The sequence below is a fragment of the Dioscorea cayenensis genome, chromosome 25 (genome assembly GCF_009730915.1).
Source record: "Dioscorea cayenensis subsp. rotundata cultivar TDr96_F1 chromosome 25, TDr96_F1_v2_PseudoChromosome.rev07_lg8_w22 25.fasta, whole genome shotgun sequence".
NCBI classification, from domain to species: domain Eukaryota; kingdom Viridiplantae; phylum Streptophyta; class Magnoliopsida; order Dioscoreales; family Dioscoreaceae; genus Dioscorea; species Dioscorea cayenensis.
In genome coordinates, this window is record NC_052495.1 from 763,346 (window position 1) to 783,418 (window position 20,073).

Sequence of the window (20,073 nt, forward strand, 5' to 3'; positions counted from 1 at the left end):
TCCTTAGGTCACTGGTGTGGATATTTAATCAAGCTTGGAAACAAAAATATAAAGTTATAAACCTTATCAAATCTGATTTAACATAATAAACCTAAAAAAATGCACAAATAGAAATACCAGAACAAAAAAAAAGGAAAGATTTATTTCTTGAAACACCAAGAATAACTACAAGAGTGTGACATCAAATTAAGGAATGTTATGATTTACTGTTCCATCTGGATTCAAGACAGTAGAATCATATTTCAAACTGAGAAAGGGAACAAAATGAGTATCGCTATTGGTGCTGAAAGATCTTATTCAGAGCAAATGTTAAAGAGATGTTACTGCTCACTGTGCTTCATTCAGATGGTCTTTGCCCCAAGACTGGAATATCCTCGTACCTCTTCTGCATTATATGGTCAAAGCCCGAGTTAGTTGATTGTATTTCCACAATGAGAACTAGATGGCCAAGATAAGTAGTATCAGGCTTCAATGAATCAATAGATTTCAGATTAACTACAGACAAAATAAAAATAACAACTTTCATTTTAAAAAAAAACCCCCAAGTTGAAAGGAATTGTTTCTGATGAACCAGTTGATCCCTAAAATAAATTCTGTACTGACAAGCAAATTCACAGAAGTCAATAGATTTTTACAAATGCGATAAACGTAGCAGTTAAGGACGTGCACACAACCGGGACTTGAGAAGTTGAGAAGATAATAGAATCAAGCATTTCTTCCATCAAAATTTACCGAAAAGATAAAGCCTCCCCTTCCACTAGTTACTCTACTGAGATAAATCACAAGATGAGCCAGAGTAGTTCTGATTACTAATCAAGAAAGCATGTTAAAATTGGTATAACTTCAAGCAAGTCCATGTTAAATAACAAACACAGATACGAAAAGAAGGGAAAAAAAAGTTAGTACAGATATGCCTTGAAAGAAATATATCCTAAAGTGCATTATGCACAAAAATCGTGAAAGTATCTTAGTTTTTATTTTTCATTTTGGAATGGCACGTCAAGGAAAAGTAGCTTCCATTTTACCCTTAACCATGTTCACAAACCCATCTTGCTTTTGCAAACTAAAATAAAAATATCTATTTCAAAAAGCAACCTTTCATAAGAAGTTCAATAAGCTTCAAATTCAATTGAATATAAAAACACACGTATTTTGTGGCCAAAATGTAAGGCATAGCCAAAAGGCCAAAAGGGGCTCTTAACATTAGAAAGGCGGTGAGTTTCAGATATAATACCCCAACATTGTTGTGCTCCCATAGCTTGTGAACTCCATAATCCACAGCCTGTGGGGAAAAAATTCATTTTATGTCAAACAAAACACACAAGCTCAATGTCAATAATTTAAAAATCTAAGGCATAATCAAATACAAAGCATAAAAATTAAAATTTAAAGACAACGCAAATACAACTGCACATCTAAAAGCTCAAATATCAACCAGTTCATAATTGTTTAAGAAAACCACAAAATTTATCTAGTCCATGAACATTAGTATATATATATATATATATATAGATGAAGATAAAGTAAGCAGTTCAAAATAATTTGTTAGCATTTTCATGAATTTCTCTGTAACCAACTAACTCTTATTATTATTATTATTATTATTTTTATTATTTATTTATTTATTTTTTTTTTTTTTGTTACAAATAGGTCACGAGCACCTACATTTAAAAAAAGTCCGGGATGGACAGAGGTGTAGAGCAAGCTCAATAAACAACTATGCCCAATGAGGTTTGGGGTTCAATCTCAGTTCCTTCCTGAAATGAACACTTACGAAAAACCGTCGGTTAACTCTCATAATTTGGACATCAAAACTTTTACATGAAACAGAATGACTTGTTAAAAATTTCATAAATTTCCCATATACATACATATATCCTAAAAGATAAACATGAAAAAAAACACACACACACAATTGCCATAGACACTGTTTGGATCTCTAAACACTTATCAACAAGATCTGAAGCTACTAATTTCTGATAATACCAAAAGAAATCTTCCATCATAGAAATCAATTTGAATAAAATCGATCAGATTCAGATCATGAAACCCTAAATATGGAGAAAATTTTCCTAAATCTTAACAACAATAGATCATAAGATAAAGCAGGCAAATCAATGATAGAGGGATCCAAATCAAGGATGGAAGAGGGCAAGAGGCATACGCGTTCGCCGAGGAAGGCACCAGCGACGACGAAGGTGACGTAGACGGAGTTGCGGCGCATGAGGACGCGATAGAGCCCTTCCCAAACCCCTCGTCCGCTTCTGGCCACTGCCTCCATCGCTGCGCTTCTCCCTTCCTTCTCTTCTTGGCGGCTCTCTGTTCCTGTTTCTTTTATTAGAAAAATATTGGTTCTTTTTTCAGAAAACCCCCTCACTTGTTTCTATTTGCACATAGTCTCATTTTTCCATTTTTTTTTTCTTTTTGGAGAAAATTAGAAGAAGTTTTCAATAGATGTAACATCAGTATATATATACACGGACAAATATTTCAATTATAACTTTTTTTAAAGTCATATTTCAATTAGAACATCAGTATATATACATTACATGCACATTTTTAGAGTTTAATGTTAAATTTTCAAAACAAAGTCAGAAAAATAATCCATATAATCATCACTTATTTATTAGGAACGACTGGATTGATTTTTTTTTTTAAAAAAAAAAATTATAATACAGAATTAGTATTCTGTATCTCTTCTAACTTAAAAATTGAGAGTTCGGCAAGTGTTGATCAAAATATTAACTCAATAACTTTAAAAAAAATTATGTTTTTTTCCGTGTAAATTTTATCTATTATCGATAAGTAAATCAATTCAATTAAACACATTTTTTTTAATTAAAATGCAAGGATGAAGATGATCTTCTTCTCAAGATCCAATACTCATTTGCATCAACTATTGTACAATAATTTACTTGTTTTATTCAAGTGACAAAGATGTAAGGTGAAAATGAGCATTTCAAATATTTTTTTATGGCTTTTGCATTTTTAAGTATTAATGTTATTTTCGATGTTGTACAATTAAAGAAAGAAGTAACCACCGTTGCAGTAAGACATTGGTATTCCATTCCCTCCCCCATTCAAAAGGTCAAGGAAAAGTAAATTTATCATTTGTAGTAATTAATTCTAGCAATTATGTTTCATTGTAATATAAATTAGGATTTATAACAATTATGTTTCATTGTAATATAAATTAGGATTTATAATGTATTTGCAGTACAGTTGCAATGTTTAGCTGTTGTAACTCTTTTTATAACAATAACAACAACAACAACTACTATACAACAATAACAATAATAAAATGCGAATTCCATTCTCTGGTGATGTATTTTGAAATGTTTTCTTTTAGAAAGATTGACATGAAACAGTAACTTCATGATCAATTTGTGTTCTCTAGTCTGAGCATGACACAGCACTGACAAATAGACAAATGAGAAGGGTTAGCTGGAAAGAGAGAAAGGAAAGATATGGTGCCAAGAAAAAGAAGATTTCTCAGTAGATTGCAACTGTACTGCAAATACAAGCGCAATTTAGTATGCTTTAATTTAATTTTATTGACAGTCGTAAAGTAATCAAAGGAAAACTAGTCCTTGTTTTCAATTAAGTATCAACAATATTTGATTATCAGGTTAATTTTTTGAGCTATATATATATATATATATATATATATGTTCTCTCTGTAAGATGAGGAACTTCATGGAAGAGCAAATTTCTTGTCACTGATTCATTTGCATGAAATGATTTGAATTTGTTTGCATGTCTCATTTTGATTATCAAACAAATTTCATTTGAGAAATTGCATTATAATGAACAAGATTGAAACATGAAATTATGGAAAACTAGATCAGAAAAGGAAAAAAAAAAAAGGACGGATCTTAAAATGAGTGCCAAGATAACCAAAGGACAGCAAGAAAAAGAGGAAGAAGATGATCAGACACCAGTACTACAATTATAACTCATTATGATTTAGTGTGTGTATATATATAATCTTATAAAAAAAATCTAGTAAATTAGAAAAACTAGTTTCATAAAAAGCTAGCTAGCTCAAGGAATTCAACACAACTAAAAATGTAGTTAAAAAAATAATAATAATGAGTCTAAAGCTCTTTCCTTTCAGAAAAAAAGAAAGAAAGAAATTAAGAGTAGGAATTAGCTAGAGTAATTCCTTAAATTTAGCTTATTTAACTTCCTTTTGATTTAGAAAACATATTCAATAAGGCAGCAAACTTGTATAATTCAACACACCATGCACTAAATTAAACTGCAGTAAAGAAAATATATAATCATAATCTCCTTCTCTTCAGAAAAAAAAAAAAGAAAAGAATTAAAAGAAAAGAAAAAGGAATTGTTAACCATTCCTTTTGGCAGAAATATTTAATTTAGACAACTTTATATCTCAGCAAACATTGTAAAGTAGTTAAACACATATAATTAAGTCTTTTATGATTTAGAAAGTCATATATAACAAGGCAACAGACTTAAATAAAGATCTCATAGAGAAGAAATTAATTAGAAAAAGTAAATATAGAAAACCTAGTTCATATGAAGAGCTAGCTAGCAAGCTAGAATTCCTTCAACACCGGTTCTCAATCTGCAACCCACCGGAGTTTGTCCGCCTGCACTCCTGAACAAGAGATTCACGAGCCAAAACCAAACCTTTAGGAACAAGACAAGTATCAAAAGAAGCACAGTCAATCCAATCCTTCAAAAAATTCTCTTGTCCCCAGATCTCAGGTATCCAAACTCTACCAGCCATCTCAACTCTATGTCTCTTCAGCCTCTCTCTTCCACAGTCCTCCTCATCTTCTCCCTTTCTCTGACCACTCTCCTCAGTGACCATCACCAAACACTCTTTCTTTCCATCTTCTTTCACAGCAGCAATGACACTATTACTAGTAATAGTAGTAGTAGTAGTAGTAGTAGTAGTAGTAGTGCTAGTACTAGTACTACTCTCTGCATGAATGGCTTTCTGAAGACCATCAAAGAGAACAATATTAGATGGATCCATTGTGGGAATGCTAAGAAAGATCAGGGAGAAAGGATGAGAAGAATGGAGAAGACTTTATGAACAAGTGGTGCAGTGTGTGGGAGAGGAGGTGGTAAGGGATGAATGGGGAGCTACATGACACGTGAGAGTAATGGAAGCATATGGTGGAGAAGAAAGTAACGTGTCCTTAGTTGTTTTTAGAGTGGGTTGGATGTTTGTGTGGCCACTTTGCCACCATAATATGCAAATTAATGTTTTGCTTTGTTCTCTCATGTGAGGTTGGTGCTTGTTTGGATTCTTTTGAGCCAATGGAATGCAAGGATTAGATTGGATTTTATTTATTTATTTATTTATTTATAACTTTTGGGAGGGGTAGTGGCACTGTTAACAATTCATGGTAGAGGTAAAGGTGCAATCAGATTCCATTTTGAATGGGATGTTTATCTGTGGGGGCACTTTTATTGAAAAGTAGGAGGGCCATGTTTGTGTAATGTTCTAGTTTTTAGATTCCACTTTCCCATTTTGCAATGGTGGATGATGATTTGACTCCACTTTGCTGCTTAGCCAGAAAGAGTAAGGGCTCATTTGGGAATGGTTTTGATAAATGATTAATTTTTTTTTTTCAAACATCTTTAGAACTTGGAATAGTGAGCTATTTTGGTGCATGTGATCATGTATGATATATATAAGTCTGGTTATTTTGTTCTATTATTTGTTGTATTGTATTTCTTTATTTATCTCATTATAAAAAACTTTATTTTGCTACTCTATTTCCAGTATTTTATAATAAGTCTATGCACCCACAAAATCAGGAGTTTAAATCCCGCCTCACGAATAATGAACGATGAAAATAGTAGTGGAGTTTGTACATTTTATACAAGGAATTTTTTTTTTTGTAATTAATCACTTTTTTTTGCGATTTATGTTGCTTTCAATATTTTGTCACTATTTAAAGAAGTTTGGATTAATTCCGTGATGGAAAATAACAAAATAAGATCATATAATTTACCTCCAATATCAAAAATTGCAAGGTTCCAAAATAAAAAATAGACAAATTAAAAAAATCATTGAAAAGTTTAATATCCACAAGAAAACCCTGTTGTTTTACAAAATAAAACTATCAAGAAAAGGCCACTGAGATTTGAGATTCATGGAATGTATGATTTGTTAAAAAGACATACTATCTTTTTAGACAATGGTCCTGATCTACTGTTCCTACATCACTCTCCCAATCTTTATGACAATTCACCATCACTCACAAACCTCATACCTAGACATATATATCTGAGCCACGAATAATAGTATTAATTAATTAATAAATAAAATAAAAATAAATACAAGGTGAATTGATATAGATGGCCTTTTGAAAAAAAAAAAAATTTGATATAGATGGGAAGATGGAATCCAGGATATTTTGATGGAAACCAACCTCCTCCTCTGTTTTCATTTCAATGAGAGACTTTGTCCAAATAATGTCACAGTGTCTTTGTTTCTCATTCAATGATAGTAACCACTTCGTCCTCATGCTATACATGGTCTTACAACTTTTAATTGTGGCCTTGGATTTTAGGATGCTCTCCAAATTACCCAACATTGATCCCTATCAAGATAAAAGAGTGTTTTAATTTGGCCATGAATCATCCACCACAAAATTAACAGCTTGATATATATAAAATTAGCATACAAATCACAGCTTTGTTTGTCACACTCACTTTAAGGTGATATATAGTAGATTTAAATAAGTCAAGACTTTTTTAATTTTGGGTCTTTCATCCATCAATTCCTTTGGATGAGAAGCTGAGAATCTTATAATAATGTAGATATTTTCTAATTAATATTAATTAATTATCAGAATTTCAACTTAGAAACCAAGTTTCTTAATACTCTAGTTGGTAAGTCAAATCAATTTACTAACAAGTTGCTGGAGAGAATAAATTTAATCTAAAAATCTCAATTATTAATCATTTACATTTTAATCTCAAATATTAATGATTTTATTGTTTTTCTTATTGTTTTAAATTTTTTTTTGAAATAGCTATCCATGTAATTATCACTGTAAAGAATTGACACTCCACTCCACCTAATATAATTATCTATACTTCATATTTCATAATAAGTGACAAATATAACTAGTAAAACCATAAAAGAAAAAATGACTTAAGTACAAATATAATTAGTAAAATCATAAAAAAAACACGACATAAGTTCAAAATAACAAGCTCATATACCGCAAGGAGTGTGCTCACAACTCAGAAATTTGATTGTCTAATCTGCGCATCCCCATCCAACAACACGGAGTTCGACTATAAATCTATATTAACAACTAAAAACTCGTTATTATTACTGTAATTAATAAAATTTGACCTTAGAATTCTTAAATCTTCGTACCAATATTTTTTTTTAGTGAAGGCAACTTCACTAGATTATATAATAACTATTGTTTTTAAATTTTCGTACATCTCTAATGGAAGACTAGCTAAATAGCTAAATGAAACTTTTTTTTTCCTCCTTCCTTTCATGCATTTCCATCAATCCCACCAAGAGGTAAATAAAATAAAACAAATAAAACATCAACTTATATTTTCTTAAAATTGGTAAGGTGTGTTTTTTTTTTTTAAATTTAAAAAAATTCATTCCACACACATTTTTAATTTTTAATTAAATTTTGAAAGAAGTTGAACCCTCCACTTATGCATTTTAAATGTATGAGTTAATATTACTACCACTAGTCGTACAATAATGGTGTTGGGTCCAGCCCATTTGTTGGGTTGGCCCATGGTTTTAAAAAAAAATAAAGCTATGTTGACTTATGGAGGAGGGCTTGAAGGGAATTTCACAATGGTAAAAACTCTCATCTTTAATGAGAATGAGGGGTGACTATACACAGTTTTTGGGGGAAAAAGAAGAGAAAAGAGAAAAGGGCATCATCTAAGGAAGAGAAGGTGGAGCTAGTGTTCTTAGAGAAGGCAAGATTGGAAGGCTTCATCGCCGGATCTCTCCTAATCTTTTTTTGGTTTGATCCCTCAACTCTCATTCCTTAAGGTAATTTTGTGAACCATCCTAGTGTATGGATGATGTATGAGTGTTGAATCTCTTTTCTTGTGAAATTCATGTTCTTTGCATGTATTCTTCTAGTGAGCTAGAAAGAACTTGGTGTTATCCCATAAGTCAACATAGTGGAAACATGTTTAAGAGGCTCTAAGGAGTCCTGTGGTTTTTCCATAAGTCAACATAGTAGAAACATGTATGAGTTGTTTTGAAGCCTTGAAGCCTCAAGGAAGCTATTGAAGGTGTTTTGCAGCTTATGCGGGCTGCATACAAGCCTCACGAAATCGCCAGTGAGTTTCATGGGGTGTTTGCAGGCGCATGAACCCCGTATGTGAACAGTGTTTTTGCTACATCAATCTCGCAGACAGAAGGCTCGCAGGCAAGCTTGCCCTCGCATAGGTTCGCTAGTCAGGTTCACGGGCAAGTGTGCGCCCGCATACCGGACGCATGTGAACATTGCTACAGTAACTTCCGTGTTTTCACTGTTGCATTTCATGCAAACCCCCAATAAATGGTTGTAAATTTCTATCAGCAAAGCAAGGTATATAAGAGAATAAAAATAATTTATATAAATAAACAAATAAGAGGACCATTTATCGGACGCCCACAGATAAAAAAAAATTTATAGATGTCTATTATCAGCCATTGGATCTCAATCCAACGGGCAATATTAATGAACAGTAGTTAATATAGTAATTATTATTTAGAACAGTATGACACACAGTATTGTTATTCATCAATATCCGTTGTTGGATCACAATCCAACGGCTGATAATTAGACGTCCAAAAACACACCCTCATAAGGTTAGGCAAGCAATTTTCTCTTATAAAACATATATATATAGAAGATTGATTAGGCATGAGCTCGGTCAGTCTCAATTCTCAAAGCTCCTCGTGCATGGAAAGCGAGAAGGCTATTATCACTGCTGGGCTGCGACCACTATTAGCATGCTGTCGGAGCCCACACTCTTGGCCCAGCTCATCCAATCCTACGCCCGAACTGCCAAACTCCACAAAGCCAAGCAGCTCCACGCCCGCCTCATCCTCTCCGGCGCCGGCGCCGGCACCTCCTCCACCTTCATCTCCAACCATCTTCTCAACATGTACGCCAAGTGCGGCGATCTCCATCACGCCCTCTCCCTGTTCGACGTAATGCCTCAAAGAAACCTTGTTACTTGGACGGCCATGATCTCTGGTTTCTCCCAAAACCTGCACTTTCATCGTGCTCTTCAGACCTTCACTTCCATGTGTTCTTCCGGATTGAAACCCACGCAGTTCGCGTTCTCCAGTGCGATACAAGCATCGGTCTCGTTTGGATCACTGGTGTTCGGGAAGCAGTTGCATTCCTTGAGTTTTAAGTCTGGCTACTCTCTCGAGCTCTTTGTGGGTAGCAATCTCGCTGATATGTACTCTAAACTCGGTTCACTGGCTGATGCTTGTAAGGTGTTTGATGAAATGCCTCTCAAGGATGAGGTGTCTTGGAACGCCATGATTGATGGGTACTCCAAAAATGGAGACTTTGAGCAGGCTTTAGCTGCATTTCGGAGCATGTTCCGTGAGAACATTGTCATTGATCAGCATGTCTTATGTAGTGCATTGAGCGCTTGCGGAGGTCTGAAGAGCTCCGAATTTGGCAGGTCTCTGCAGTCATTGGTTGTGAAGTTTGGTTTCCAAAAGGAGATATTCATCTGTAATGCTCTCACTGATATGTACTCAAAATCTGGAGACATGGACAGTGCTTCAAGAGTGGCTGAATTGGATTCAGGGACATGGAATGTGGTGTCATGTAGTTCTTTGATTGATGGATATGTTGAATTGGAACAGATTGAGAAGGCACTGAGTGTTTATGTTGAATCACGACGGCTAGGTGTTGAACCGAATGAGTTCACATTCTCCAGTATGGTTAAGGCTTGTGCTGGTCAGGCAGCATTGGAGCAGGGAACACAACTGCACTCCCAAGTTATCAAAACCAACTTCATTGAAGACTCATTTGTTGCTTCAGCACTTGTTGATATGTATGGCAAGTGTGGTCTTCTCAATTCTTCAATCCTAATTTTCCAAGACATTTCTAAGCCAACTGAGATTGCCTGGAATTCTATTCTTGGCGTGTTTGCACAGCATGGTCGAGGAAAAGAAGCAATGGAGATATTTAACCAAATGGTTTCACAAGGGATTTCACCAAACCATGTAACGTTTGTTAGCCTTTTGATGGCATGCAGCCACTCTGGTCTTGTGGAAGAAGGATTAGAGTATTTCAATTCAATGCATGGTAAATATGGCATGGAGCCTAAAGAAGAACACTACTCATGTGTCATTGATATGCTTGGCAGAGCAGGAAGGCTCAAAGAAGCCGAAAATTTTATCGGTAAAATGCCATTTGAGCCTAATGCTTATGGGTGGTGCTCATTGCTGGGCGCTTGCAGGACACACGGAGATAAGGCATTAGGCGAGCTTGCAGCGGAGAAACTAATTAAGCTAGAGCCCAAAAACAGTGGAATTCATGTCCTCCTATCAAACATTTATGGCAAACTTGGTCAGTGGGAAGATGTCAAAGCTGTGAGGAAACTAATGAGGGATAACAGAGTGAAGAAACTGCCTGGATTCAGTTGGGTAGATGTGAACAACAAGACCCATGTTTTTGGATCTGAAGACTGGTCACACCCACAGATGAAAGACATCAATGAGAAACTTGAAGAGCTCTCGGTGTTAATCAAGGAAGCAGGCTATGTTCCTTTCACTGGCTCTCTGTCATGCAATGTAGAAGAGAGATTGAAAGAAAGGTTACTAAATTATCATAGTGAGAGAATTGCAGTTGCCTTTGCACTGATTAGCATGCCAAAAGCCAAACCCATCATAGTTAAGAAGAATCTAAGAGTGTGTGTGGATTGCCACACTGCTATCAAGCTCATCTCAAAAGTGGTGGACAGAGAGGTCATTGTGAGAGATAATGCAAGATTTCACCACTTTTCAGATGGGTTGTGTTCTTGTGGAGATTTTTGGTAATATTCTTGATTTATTATGATGAAATCATACTTAGGAAATTTTGATGAATTTCTTATGAGATATATATATATATATATACACACACAATTTGGTACTTTTGTTGGATGATTTCATCTAACATTGTTGTGTCACATGGCATGCTTGTATGGCAGTGTTATAGATATGAGTTTTCCTACTTTTATCATCGTAAGTTAAGGAGGAGACATGACTTGCAATCACTACTGAAAGTTAAATATATCAGAAATTAAACCATACCATGGTCTTTATGAATTATATAAACATATTTATTATGGTTTTTCGGTGAAAAATTAACAGTTTAAGCACGCTTAGCTGAGTTTATGATGTTAGCTTATAAAATTTCCCACTTGATAGACATTTACAACAATAATATACATGACAGTTCCTACTATGAAATATACAATTAAAACAAGAATATAATTTTTTTTTTAATAAATATAGATAAACCACAGATTTATTGAAAAGAAACAACAATATAGATTATAACTTAATTAACCATACGGCACCACTCATTAATTCAAGTCCTATACCAAACTTTTTTAAGGCCAATGACAAGTCCTATACCAAACTTTTTTAAGGCCAATGATTGGTTCAACGGAAATATTGGTGGAGCTTATCACCAACAAATATATATATATATATATATATATATGATAAAAATAATAAGCCTGAAACTTCGCCATGAAAATGACTCAACTCTCTATCTCTCACAAAGTTGGATTTCAAAATACTTTTAATTTGCTAGCCATCAAATAGTAAGTTGTCAATCCAAAGCCCAAACCAATAGAAAAGGGAGGGGTACCCTATAAAGGAGAGGGTAACCTACAGAGAAACAAAAGAATATTTATATATATATGTACTAGTGTTTTAATGGCCCTTAACAAGGACTCTGTGGATTGTATTTTAAAGTGAAAACAAGCTTCTTTTTTGGAAAGGAATCTTGATGTGGCCTGGTTTTAGGTATATGGCTTGGTTTTGATGTTGACCCTTCAACAAAGTGATATTACCAAACAAATCTATTCTTAAGGGTGAATTCAAAAGATGGTTGGCCATGCTTTGTGGGAGTTTATTAGTGCAATATCTTGATTAAACATAAAAAAGAATGGAGATATCATTATCTATTCTTTTAAATGTTCTTCCTTTCCCTTGATGTATCACCGTTTTATGAAAAGCCGGTTATTCATTTTGGTTACATTCTTCAAATGTGTATATATATACATAATGTTGAAGTTAATAATATTATTGGATTATGCTTAATTTATGCATAAACTAATCCATTTGTGTTGTGTGTGTGTGGGAATATATATATAAATAATATGAATTGGCATATCCATGTTTATGGATTTTATATGATTTTATTTTATTTCAAATTAAAGCAGTGTATGCTTTTCATTAAATTATTTATACTTATGCATTAAGAAATTGACAAAACTATTTCAATTGACCAAACAAGGGAGACTTGCAAATATAAGTATAATGTTTTTTTTTCCTAATTCAAAAACTCAAACAAATAATTTTTCATTAAAATTTTCATATAATATTTATTGATTTATTCATGGTAATTCCAGATAAAAGGTTATTTCAATACATTAAATAGTCACAAACTTTTTTTTTCCAAAAAATTTCTTTACATTCATTTATATTTTAATATTTAAAATTTTTGGTTTCAAAAACTGTGGACGACCCATAGATTCTAATTTTTCACTCTCCTATCAACCATTTAAAACTTTATAAATTCAAAAGACTAATTATAAATTTGAAAAATTAAACCAGAACATTGACAATAATCCAAAATTCTATAAACTTTGTTTGAAAATTCTATAACAATGGATTAACAAAATAATCAAATGATAAATATATACGTATAAACAAGTCAATGATTCTGGTTGAAATAATCAATAATCCAAAATTCAATAAACTTTGTTTGAAAATTCAGGAAAGAAGATAGATACACACCTTTTAAAATTCTAATGGAAAAAAAAAATATCTTAATTTATTATTAAAAAAACTAATAATTCCCTCTTTATTCCCCCTTTTTGAGGATAAACCAAAGGAAAAGAAAAGAAAAATAAGGCATTAATAATACTAAATTAATATTAAAAGAGGGACTTGTCTTGCTCTCATTGAATGAAATATGAATGCTGGTTTTAATTTGTTGAGAACTTTAAAAAGCTCTGAAAAGAAAGGCCTAAGCAAAAGCCAATGAGAAAGCACAGTCGGTTACAAGCAGTGGAGTAGGAGTCAGTGATTCTAATTTCTAGCTAGTGCCTTCCTCCTGCCCCAAAAGGGCCCCACTCTTCTCCTTATCTCTCTCTGTGTGTATGTGAAGTCCCACACTTTTGAGACAAAAGTCCACAAGGACAAGATCTTCTCTGCACCATAGTATCATTTCTAGAGCCTGATATTATTACTAGAGTATACTAAACAAGCAAAATAAATATATAGACTTTCATACATATTATTCATATACACCCATGAATGGTCAAGGTCCATATCACATGATTCACTAGTATAAGAATCTCCTCTCTCTCTCTCTCTCTCTCTCTCTCTCTCTCTCTCTCACCTCAAACTTTGTTGTTTTTTTTTTATAATTGTTTATATATGTTTCTCTTCTCTTTTACTTGAACAGCAGAAGTTGAAGCATGTTGTGAAGAGATGAGGACTGATAATCATAGAGTTGGTGAAACTGGACTTTCAAATTCTGCAACTTCAAGTCAAACTCTCCCTTATGGAATTCATGGCATCTCTCCATCTCCCACCAATTTCTTGTACTCTTTCTTTCTTTAATCTAGTTGTTGTTATTGTTGTTGTTGTTGTTGTTGTTATTGAAGATGTGTTTTTATCTGATTCTCATGTGTTTATATTAGTGATCATGAAGGATCTAGTTATTTTGGGGAGTTGGAAGAGGCACTCATGCAAGGAGTTGTTGACAGAAAAGGCATGTATTTATTTATTTATTTATTTTTATTGAATTTTTTTTTACAAACACATGCAGAGGGAGGAGGTTTGAAATGGTCTCCACAAGGCACCACCAACCCATCCTTATTGCCTTCTTTTTTTTTTTCCCCATCACAGTGATCACATGAACCAAGAGAACTTGGATGATGTGATTTCCCATACTCTCTGAACTTTTTCCCTGCAGGTTTTAAGTGCTGTTGCAGTGGCAGAATGGAAAGGAATAACTTGCTTTTCAATCACTGACAACAAACCTTCCTCTTTCTTTCAGCTGATTCTTAGACAACTTTATCATTATACTTTTAGCTTCATGATCTCTTCTTCTTTGCAGTATTTCTCACCACTAGGCCTCCCACTCTTGAAATCTTCCCTTCATGGCCAATGAGATTTCAGCAAACTTCCAAAGTATGTACCTTCATCAAGTGTATATAAATATATGTTTATGTCTGTTGATCCTTGTTGCCTTTTTGCTAATAGTTTTTTGATGCTATGAATTGAATACATATACAGAACTCACAGTCAGCAGAGAGCACAGATTCAGGATCAGCCCTTAATACAATTTCCCAGTTGGAATCAGACTCCCCAGTGAGCAGAAAGACTTCACCAGACCAGTCTACTGAGCAACCAGTACCACACATGATGATCATGTCCAGAACTGGAGAAGCAGAAAACCATCAACCCAAATCCCAAGAAAAGGTCTTGTTTCTTAAACAAATGTTTTTTCCCCTTATTTTCATTTGTTGATGATTTAAAAGTTAAAAACTCATTACAGTCTCCACACAAATCCCAAGAGTCCAAGACCACAAAGCAAAGCACATTAATCCTCTAAAATAAAAGTTTTGTTTGGTATATCCACACACAAACACACACATCTCCTTTGATTAAAACTTTTGTCTTGTTACCTTGTTGAACCCCCACTTACAATTAAAAACATGTTATGTTATCATAAACTCTTTTTGTTTATTTAATTAAGTTTCTATATATCTAGAGTTGCTTTATTATCTTTCTCTCAAACCAATATCTTCAACTCAATGGTGCAGAGAAGGCTGATTAGTGAGAGAGATGGAAGGCCTCTTGATGCAAAGGTTACTTTATATTTATATTTTTATTATTTTTTGGTTTTCTTTTTCTCAATGCATGCATACTTTTTACCATGCATTACTCCCTTAACAAGAGAAACTAAAATCATCATTCATAAACAGACCTTGAGACGTTTAGCACAAAATAGAGAAGCTGCAAAAAAGAGCAGGCTCAGAAAGAAGGCTTATGTGCAACAATTGGAGAACAGTAGGGTTAAACTGGCTCAAATAGAACTTGATCTCCATAGAGCTAGATCTCAGGTCTTAATCAAACTTTGGTCATTGAATTATAAGATAAAGAAGCTAGTAAACCATCTTTCTTTATTTATTTTGTTTATTTTGTTTATTTTGTAGGGTCTATTCTTAGGAGGAGTTGGTGCAAGTGCAAGTGCAAGTGCAACTATGAGTTCTGGTAACCACTCAACAACAATTAAAACAAAACAATGTTGTGATGTTTGCATTTGATTCACAAGTGATATATAATACTCAACAGGTGCAGCTGTTTTCGATATCGAATACGCACGGTGGCTAGATGAAAACTTAAAGCACATGATGGAGCTAAGAAATGCATTGCAGACTCATTTATGTGACAATGATCTAAGAATTATAGTCGACGAATGCCTCGTGCACTATGATGAGTTCTTTCGATTAAAAGGCATTGCGACAAAAGCCGATGTATTCCATCTCATCACCGGAATGTGGGTAACTCCTGCGGAACGTTGCTTCCTTTGGTTGGGTGGTTTCAAGCCCTCTGAACTCCTCAAGGTCATATATATTGAATAACTATTGCATTGCACTCTAGCTCTAGTTACTTAATGATCATTAAAATTAAATTAAATTTTTTTTTTAATATTGTTATATAGATTATAACTTCTCAACTGGATCCAATGACTGAGCAGCAGTTGATAGGGATATGTAGTCTTCAACAGTCATCAGAACAAGCTGAGGAGGCCTTAACTCAAGGACATGATCAACTGCAACAGTCACTGGCAGAGACTGTGGCAAATGGTTGTCTTTGTGAAACAACCATTAACAATGTAGGGAATAATGTTTACATGGCTCACATTAACAATCAAATGGCCATTGCTCTTGAAAAGCTTGACAATCTTCAAAGCTTTGTCCTACAGGTAAACTATTCTTTTCTCCTTCTTCCTCTTCTTTTTTACCAAGTTTTATTGTGATTTAATTTGTATATAACTATTAGATATATATATATATATATATAGACTAGTTGATATATATATATGGAGATAATTAGATATCAATGCTCAAGATTCATTTATAAATACTGTCAAATAAAAGTAGGTGTAAGTTTTGTTAATTTAATTAGTTTTTCTATAAAATAAGTTATTAATTTGTTTTTTTATTATCAATGGTCAAACACTTTCTTGTAGCTTTTTGGTTTAGATTTTTAAGCCTTGTCCTTTATTCTTATTTCAACTAAATTAATGATAGCTTAATTTTTAATAAACTAAGCATAATTTTATCCCATTATATATTTACTATTTAAAAATTGCAATATGTTATTTATTTATTTATTTATTTAGTTTTCCTTGAGTCTCCTTCAAAAATCAAATCAATAGAAGAGTTTTTTTCCTCTAAGTTTATTGATTTGGTCTTTTCTGAAAGTAATAATAGAGGACTTATATGTGGCTTGGAAGAAAGTGATGATGATTATTAATTAATTAAAGAAATATTAATGTGAATCAAAACCTTTGATAGAATTTTAATAAAACATAGATATGTGACTCACACTAGTGAATGAAGCCAAAGCTTGAATATGTGAAAACTTTGCTTTCAATCAGACTCTGCATCTATTATTCTTTTGTCCTACCCTTTGTTCCCACTTCAATTTCTTCATTTATTTTCAACCGACATATCAAAATCAAAAGGGACCTTTGCTCTTCATTATTATTTAGATTATTTATTTACTTACTTTAATGAATTAAATTAGACATTTCCATTAATGAAGACAATTTATTTATTAAATAAATATATATCCAAACAACAAGCAACAAGGACATGTGTGAAGCATCCCAAAGTCTTAATTTCACCTTCTTATCACTGTTTTGGTGTTTTATGTATTTTTGTATACTTTTTTTTTATTCTCATCACTTTGAAGGAGAAATATTCAATTAAAAACATCATTTAATAAGGCATATCAATTTGCAATTTGATTTATATTATTTGTTATTTGTTTGACATGTTGCACTTGAAGTTTATAAAAATATGGCCTAACAACAAGAAACTTAATATATATATATATATATATATATATATACACACACACACTTCTCAAATTATAATTAAAAAAGTCGAAATCCAATGAGTGAGACAACATTTGAAGTTTCAATTAATGCCTAAACATTTCAAACCTCTTGACTTTGATAAAAACAAATATATCTGTGTTAGTATATATTAATGAATGGTTCCTGTTTTGAAGATTATATATTAATATTCTCTGAATTTTCAATGAATTCAGGCTGATAACTTGAGACAGCAAACTCTTCATCAAATGAGGAGAATTCTAACAATTCGACAAGCCGGACGATGTTTGCTTGCGATCGGAGAATACTACGGCCGTCTTCGAGCTCTTAGCTCCCTCTGGGCTACTCGTCCTCGAGAGTAAGAAATCAAAATAAACAACTATGAACCTGTTTCAATTCACTTATGAAAATAAATGCTCAACTTAATTTTATTTTATTTAATTTCATCATCATGTATTCATAACATAAATATATATAATTATATATATATATATACAAGCTGATATAGTACTAGTATTTATCTCTATAATAAATTGCAGAGTAGTATGAAAGGGTTGTGTATATTTATATATATGTGTGTGTGTCTGAATGGTTGCACATGAGGTTTTAAAAAATAATTTTTCCGTAATGATTCAACTTTTGGGATTTATAAAAGGGTGGACGTACCACACTAATTAATGTAAATGATGAAGGCTTAATCACTTTCATTAAGTATAGATCCTTAATTAAAAGTTTCACTTACACTGAGATTGATGGGGAGGTTGCTCTTATGTCTTTGTAGGGGTAAGCATGAACAGCTACTTTTTTTTAATCTTTCTTTGTTCTTCTTTTTAGTCTTTTATTGAGTGATAATAAGTGCAACCTTTTTGGCCTCCACTATGAATTATATAGTAGAGTAATTAACTTATTAGTGGTCTCTTTTTATTAAGCAAATCAGTTACATTTTAGTTAACTTTCTTTTATTATCAAACAGGAATTTATTTACAGAAGAAAGTGCCTGCCCAGCAACTACAGACCTGCAAATATTTCATCATCAAGTGCCTCATTTTTCAGCATTCTGACTAAATTAAACTACATTTTGCCTTCAAAATGTTATGTATCATGATATGTAAAATCTCATGTTGTTATTAAAGGCAGACTATAACAAAGAAAAAGTTGTCTGTTCATCTGCTGCATTATTATAAAATGGAATTTAGTAGTCACAACTTGCATGGAAATAGGACAAGGTTTGAACTTTGAAGCCAATCACTTTAAAAGAAAATACAAAACTGTTGCAAAGATTGGTTGCAACAAACTTTGCTTTTTCTTTTTTGGATTTTTTTCTTATTTAAATTTTCCATTTGTTTTTTATGAGACAGAGAGAGAGAGAGAGAGAGAGAGAGAGAGGAGGGACCCAGTGTAAGAGGTTATTATGTTATCCAATCCATTAAAGAAGGGGCCATTTGACAGTGTCTTTTTATGCATTACTGTTTGTTCTGGTCTTGGATGCTGACTTTCTCGTCTCTTGTGGATATGGTAATGGTGGTGGTGGTGGTGCTGGTGCTGGCCATTGAATGACCCCATAAGCTTTTCTAGACGGATTGGACTTTTAAAAGTATAAAATATCATCCCACTCATCATCAACCATAAAAGGAGCCTTCTTATTCTTAGTATACCATTCTCATGATGTATCTTTATTTGTCTTTTCGGATTATTTTAATGAATAAACCGTAAATTTATTAGAAACTGAGCAAGGAGTTCAAAGACGTAAAACAAAAAAACACATACATAGTAAGTACAAAAAAAAACAAAGGAAACGTAATGAAATTCACTGGAGGTGGATACAATAACAAATAAGATCAAACTATGTGTTAGACAGCGATAGCATCAAGACCGGTGTCCAAATTGTGTTCGTCTCACAAGAAAGGCTCGGAGAATTGAATACTTCTTTTTTATTGTAGTGGACGAGTTTTTCAGCTTCTACCTTTTAACTACAAGAGCTGCAAACACCCAAAAAAGAAATATGTGACTGATTTTCAAAATTAAAAAAAAAAATAATGAGAGCTTTGTAAAATTGAAAATACAATCTTTTCTCTCAAATTAAATTTGCCACACAATTACTTTTGCAAGCAAGGACCATGACGGCGTGCGTGTAAACAAAATCCAAATCCCCTATATTATCCATCCCAAAGAACGACCAAAGACTCAAGAGCCCGGTATAACCTTAGAATCCATGCAAAATGAATTCAAGTGGACATTGTGATAGGGCAATGAATAGAGATAATCTATAGTTTTAATTGCAACATGGCAAAGGATACAAGTGATCATTGATAAATTTATCGCAACCCTTAGTAAAGAGATTATGCAAGGATAAAAACCCCATGTAAACTCTGGCAAAGGATTTTATTGTCCCATGCGAACTAATTGAAAACATTAATTTTCGAACAACATAAGCCCTTTAGGATGTTTGGTGTCACCTTGCATTGTTGTTCCCATCAATTAGAAACATATGTAACAAGCTAAAGGAGAACCTGTCATTTGGTGTCCATTTCCAAATTATGCTATCTTTCCTTTCCAATGATGGGACCTTATCAAACCAACTATATATCTAGGCAAACAAGGGTTCCAAACTTGTGTTAGCAGTTAGCACTTAGCAGGCATGAATGGTATAATCAGGTCTTTTACTAATCCCATTAGGAATTTGGACACAAAAACTTTTCAAACCAAATAATTGAAT

The 20,073-nt window shown here is 33.1% G+C and overlaps 4 protein-coding genes across 8 annotated transcripts; 2 read left to right on the forward strand and 2 right to left on the reverse strand.

The window, feature by feature from the left end:
* Positions 1 to 114: 114 nt before the first annotated feature.
* LOC120252928 (cytochrome b-c1 complex subunit 9-like) lies at positions 115 to 2,321 on the reverse strand. Its single transcript, XM_039261125.1, has 3 exons — positions 2,165 to 2,321; positions 1,235 to 1,282; positions 115 to 385 (listed from the first exon to the last, which is right to left on the reverse strand). The coding sequence occupies exons 1-3, from the start codon at positions 2,279 to 2,281 to the stop codon at positions 338 to 340; spliced, it is 213 nt and encodes a 70-aa protein (XP_039117059.1). The 5' UTR covers positions 2,282 to 2,321; the 3' UTR covers positions 115 to 337.
* A 2,093-nt stretch (positions 2,322 to 4,414) lies between these two features.
* Positions 4,415 to 5,125, reverse strand: LOC120252927 (protein BIC1-like). The gene has a single exon (XM_039261124.1). It carries the CDS (start codon positions 5,006 to 5,008, stop codon positions 4,574 to 4,576), a length of 435 nt encoding a protein of 144 aa, XP_039117058.1. The 5' UTR covers positions 5,009 to 5,125; the 3' UTR covers positions 4,415 to 4,573.
* Positions 5,126 to 8,828: 3,703 nt separating this feature from the next.
* On the forward strand, positions 8,829 to 11,065 carry LOC120252924 (pentatricopeptide repeat-containing protein At4g14850-like). The gene has a single exon (XM_039261121.1). The coding sequence runs from the start codon at positions 8,984 to 8,986 to the stop codon at positions 11,036 to 11,038; it is 2,055 nt and encodes a 684-aa protein (XP_039117055.1). The 5' UTR covers positions 8,829 to 8,983; the 3' UTR covers positions 11,039 to 11,065.
* A 2,450-nt stretch (positions 11,066 to 13,515) lies between these two features.
* On the forward strand, positions 13,516 to 18,659 carry LOC120253019 (transcription factor TGA2.2-like). Of its 5 annotated transcripts, none has more exons than XM_039261253.1 (12): positions 13,516 to 13,543; positions 13,686 to 13,824; positions 13,924 to 13,994; positions 14,343 to 14,416; positions 14,522 to 14,707; positions 15,052 to 15,096; positions 15,214 to 15,351; positions 15,445 to 15,502; positions 15,584 to 15,855; positions 15,954 to 16,217; positions 17,573 to 17,715; positions 18,331 to 18,659. In XM_039261253.1, the coding sequence occupies exons 1-12, from the start codon at positions 13,531 to 13,533 to the stop codon at positions 18,416 to 18,418; spliced, it is 1,491 nt and encodes a 496-aa protein (XP_039117187.1). In that variant the 5' UTR covers positions 13,516 to 13,530; the 3' UTR covers positions 18,419 to 18,659. The 5 variants fall into 5 exon arrangements, with proteins under 5 accessions (XP_039117187.1, XP_039117188.1, XP_039117192.1 ...); XM_039261254.1 differs by having other exon boundaries at positions 15,990 to 16,217; XM_039261258.1 differs by having other exon boundaries at positions 15,993 to 16,217.
* The last annotated feature ends 1,414 nt before the right edge of the window (positions 18,660 to 20,073 follow it).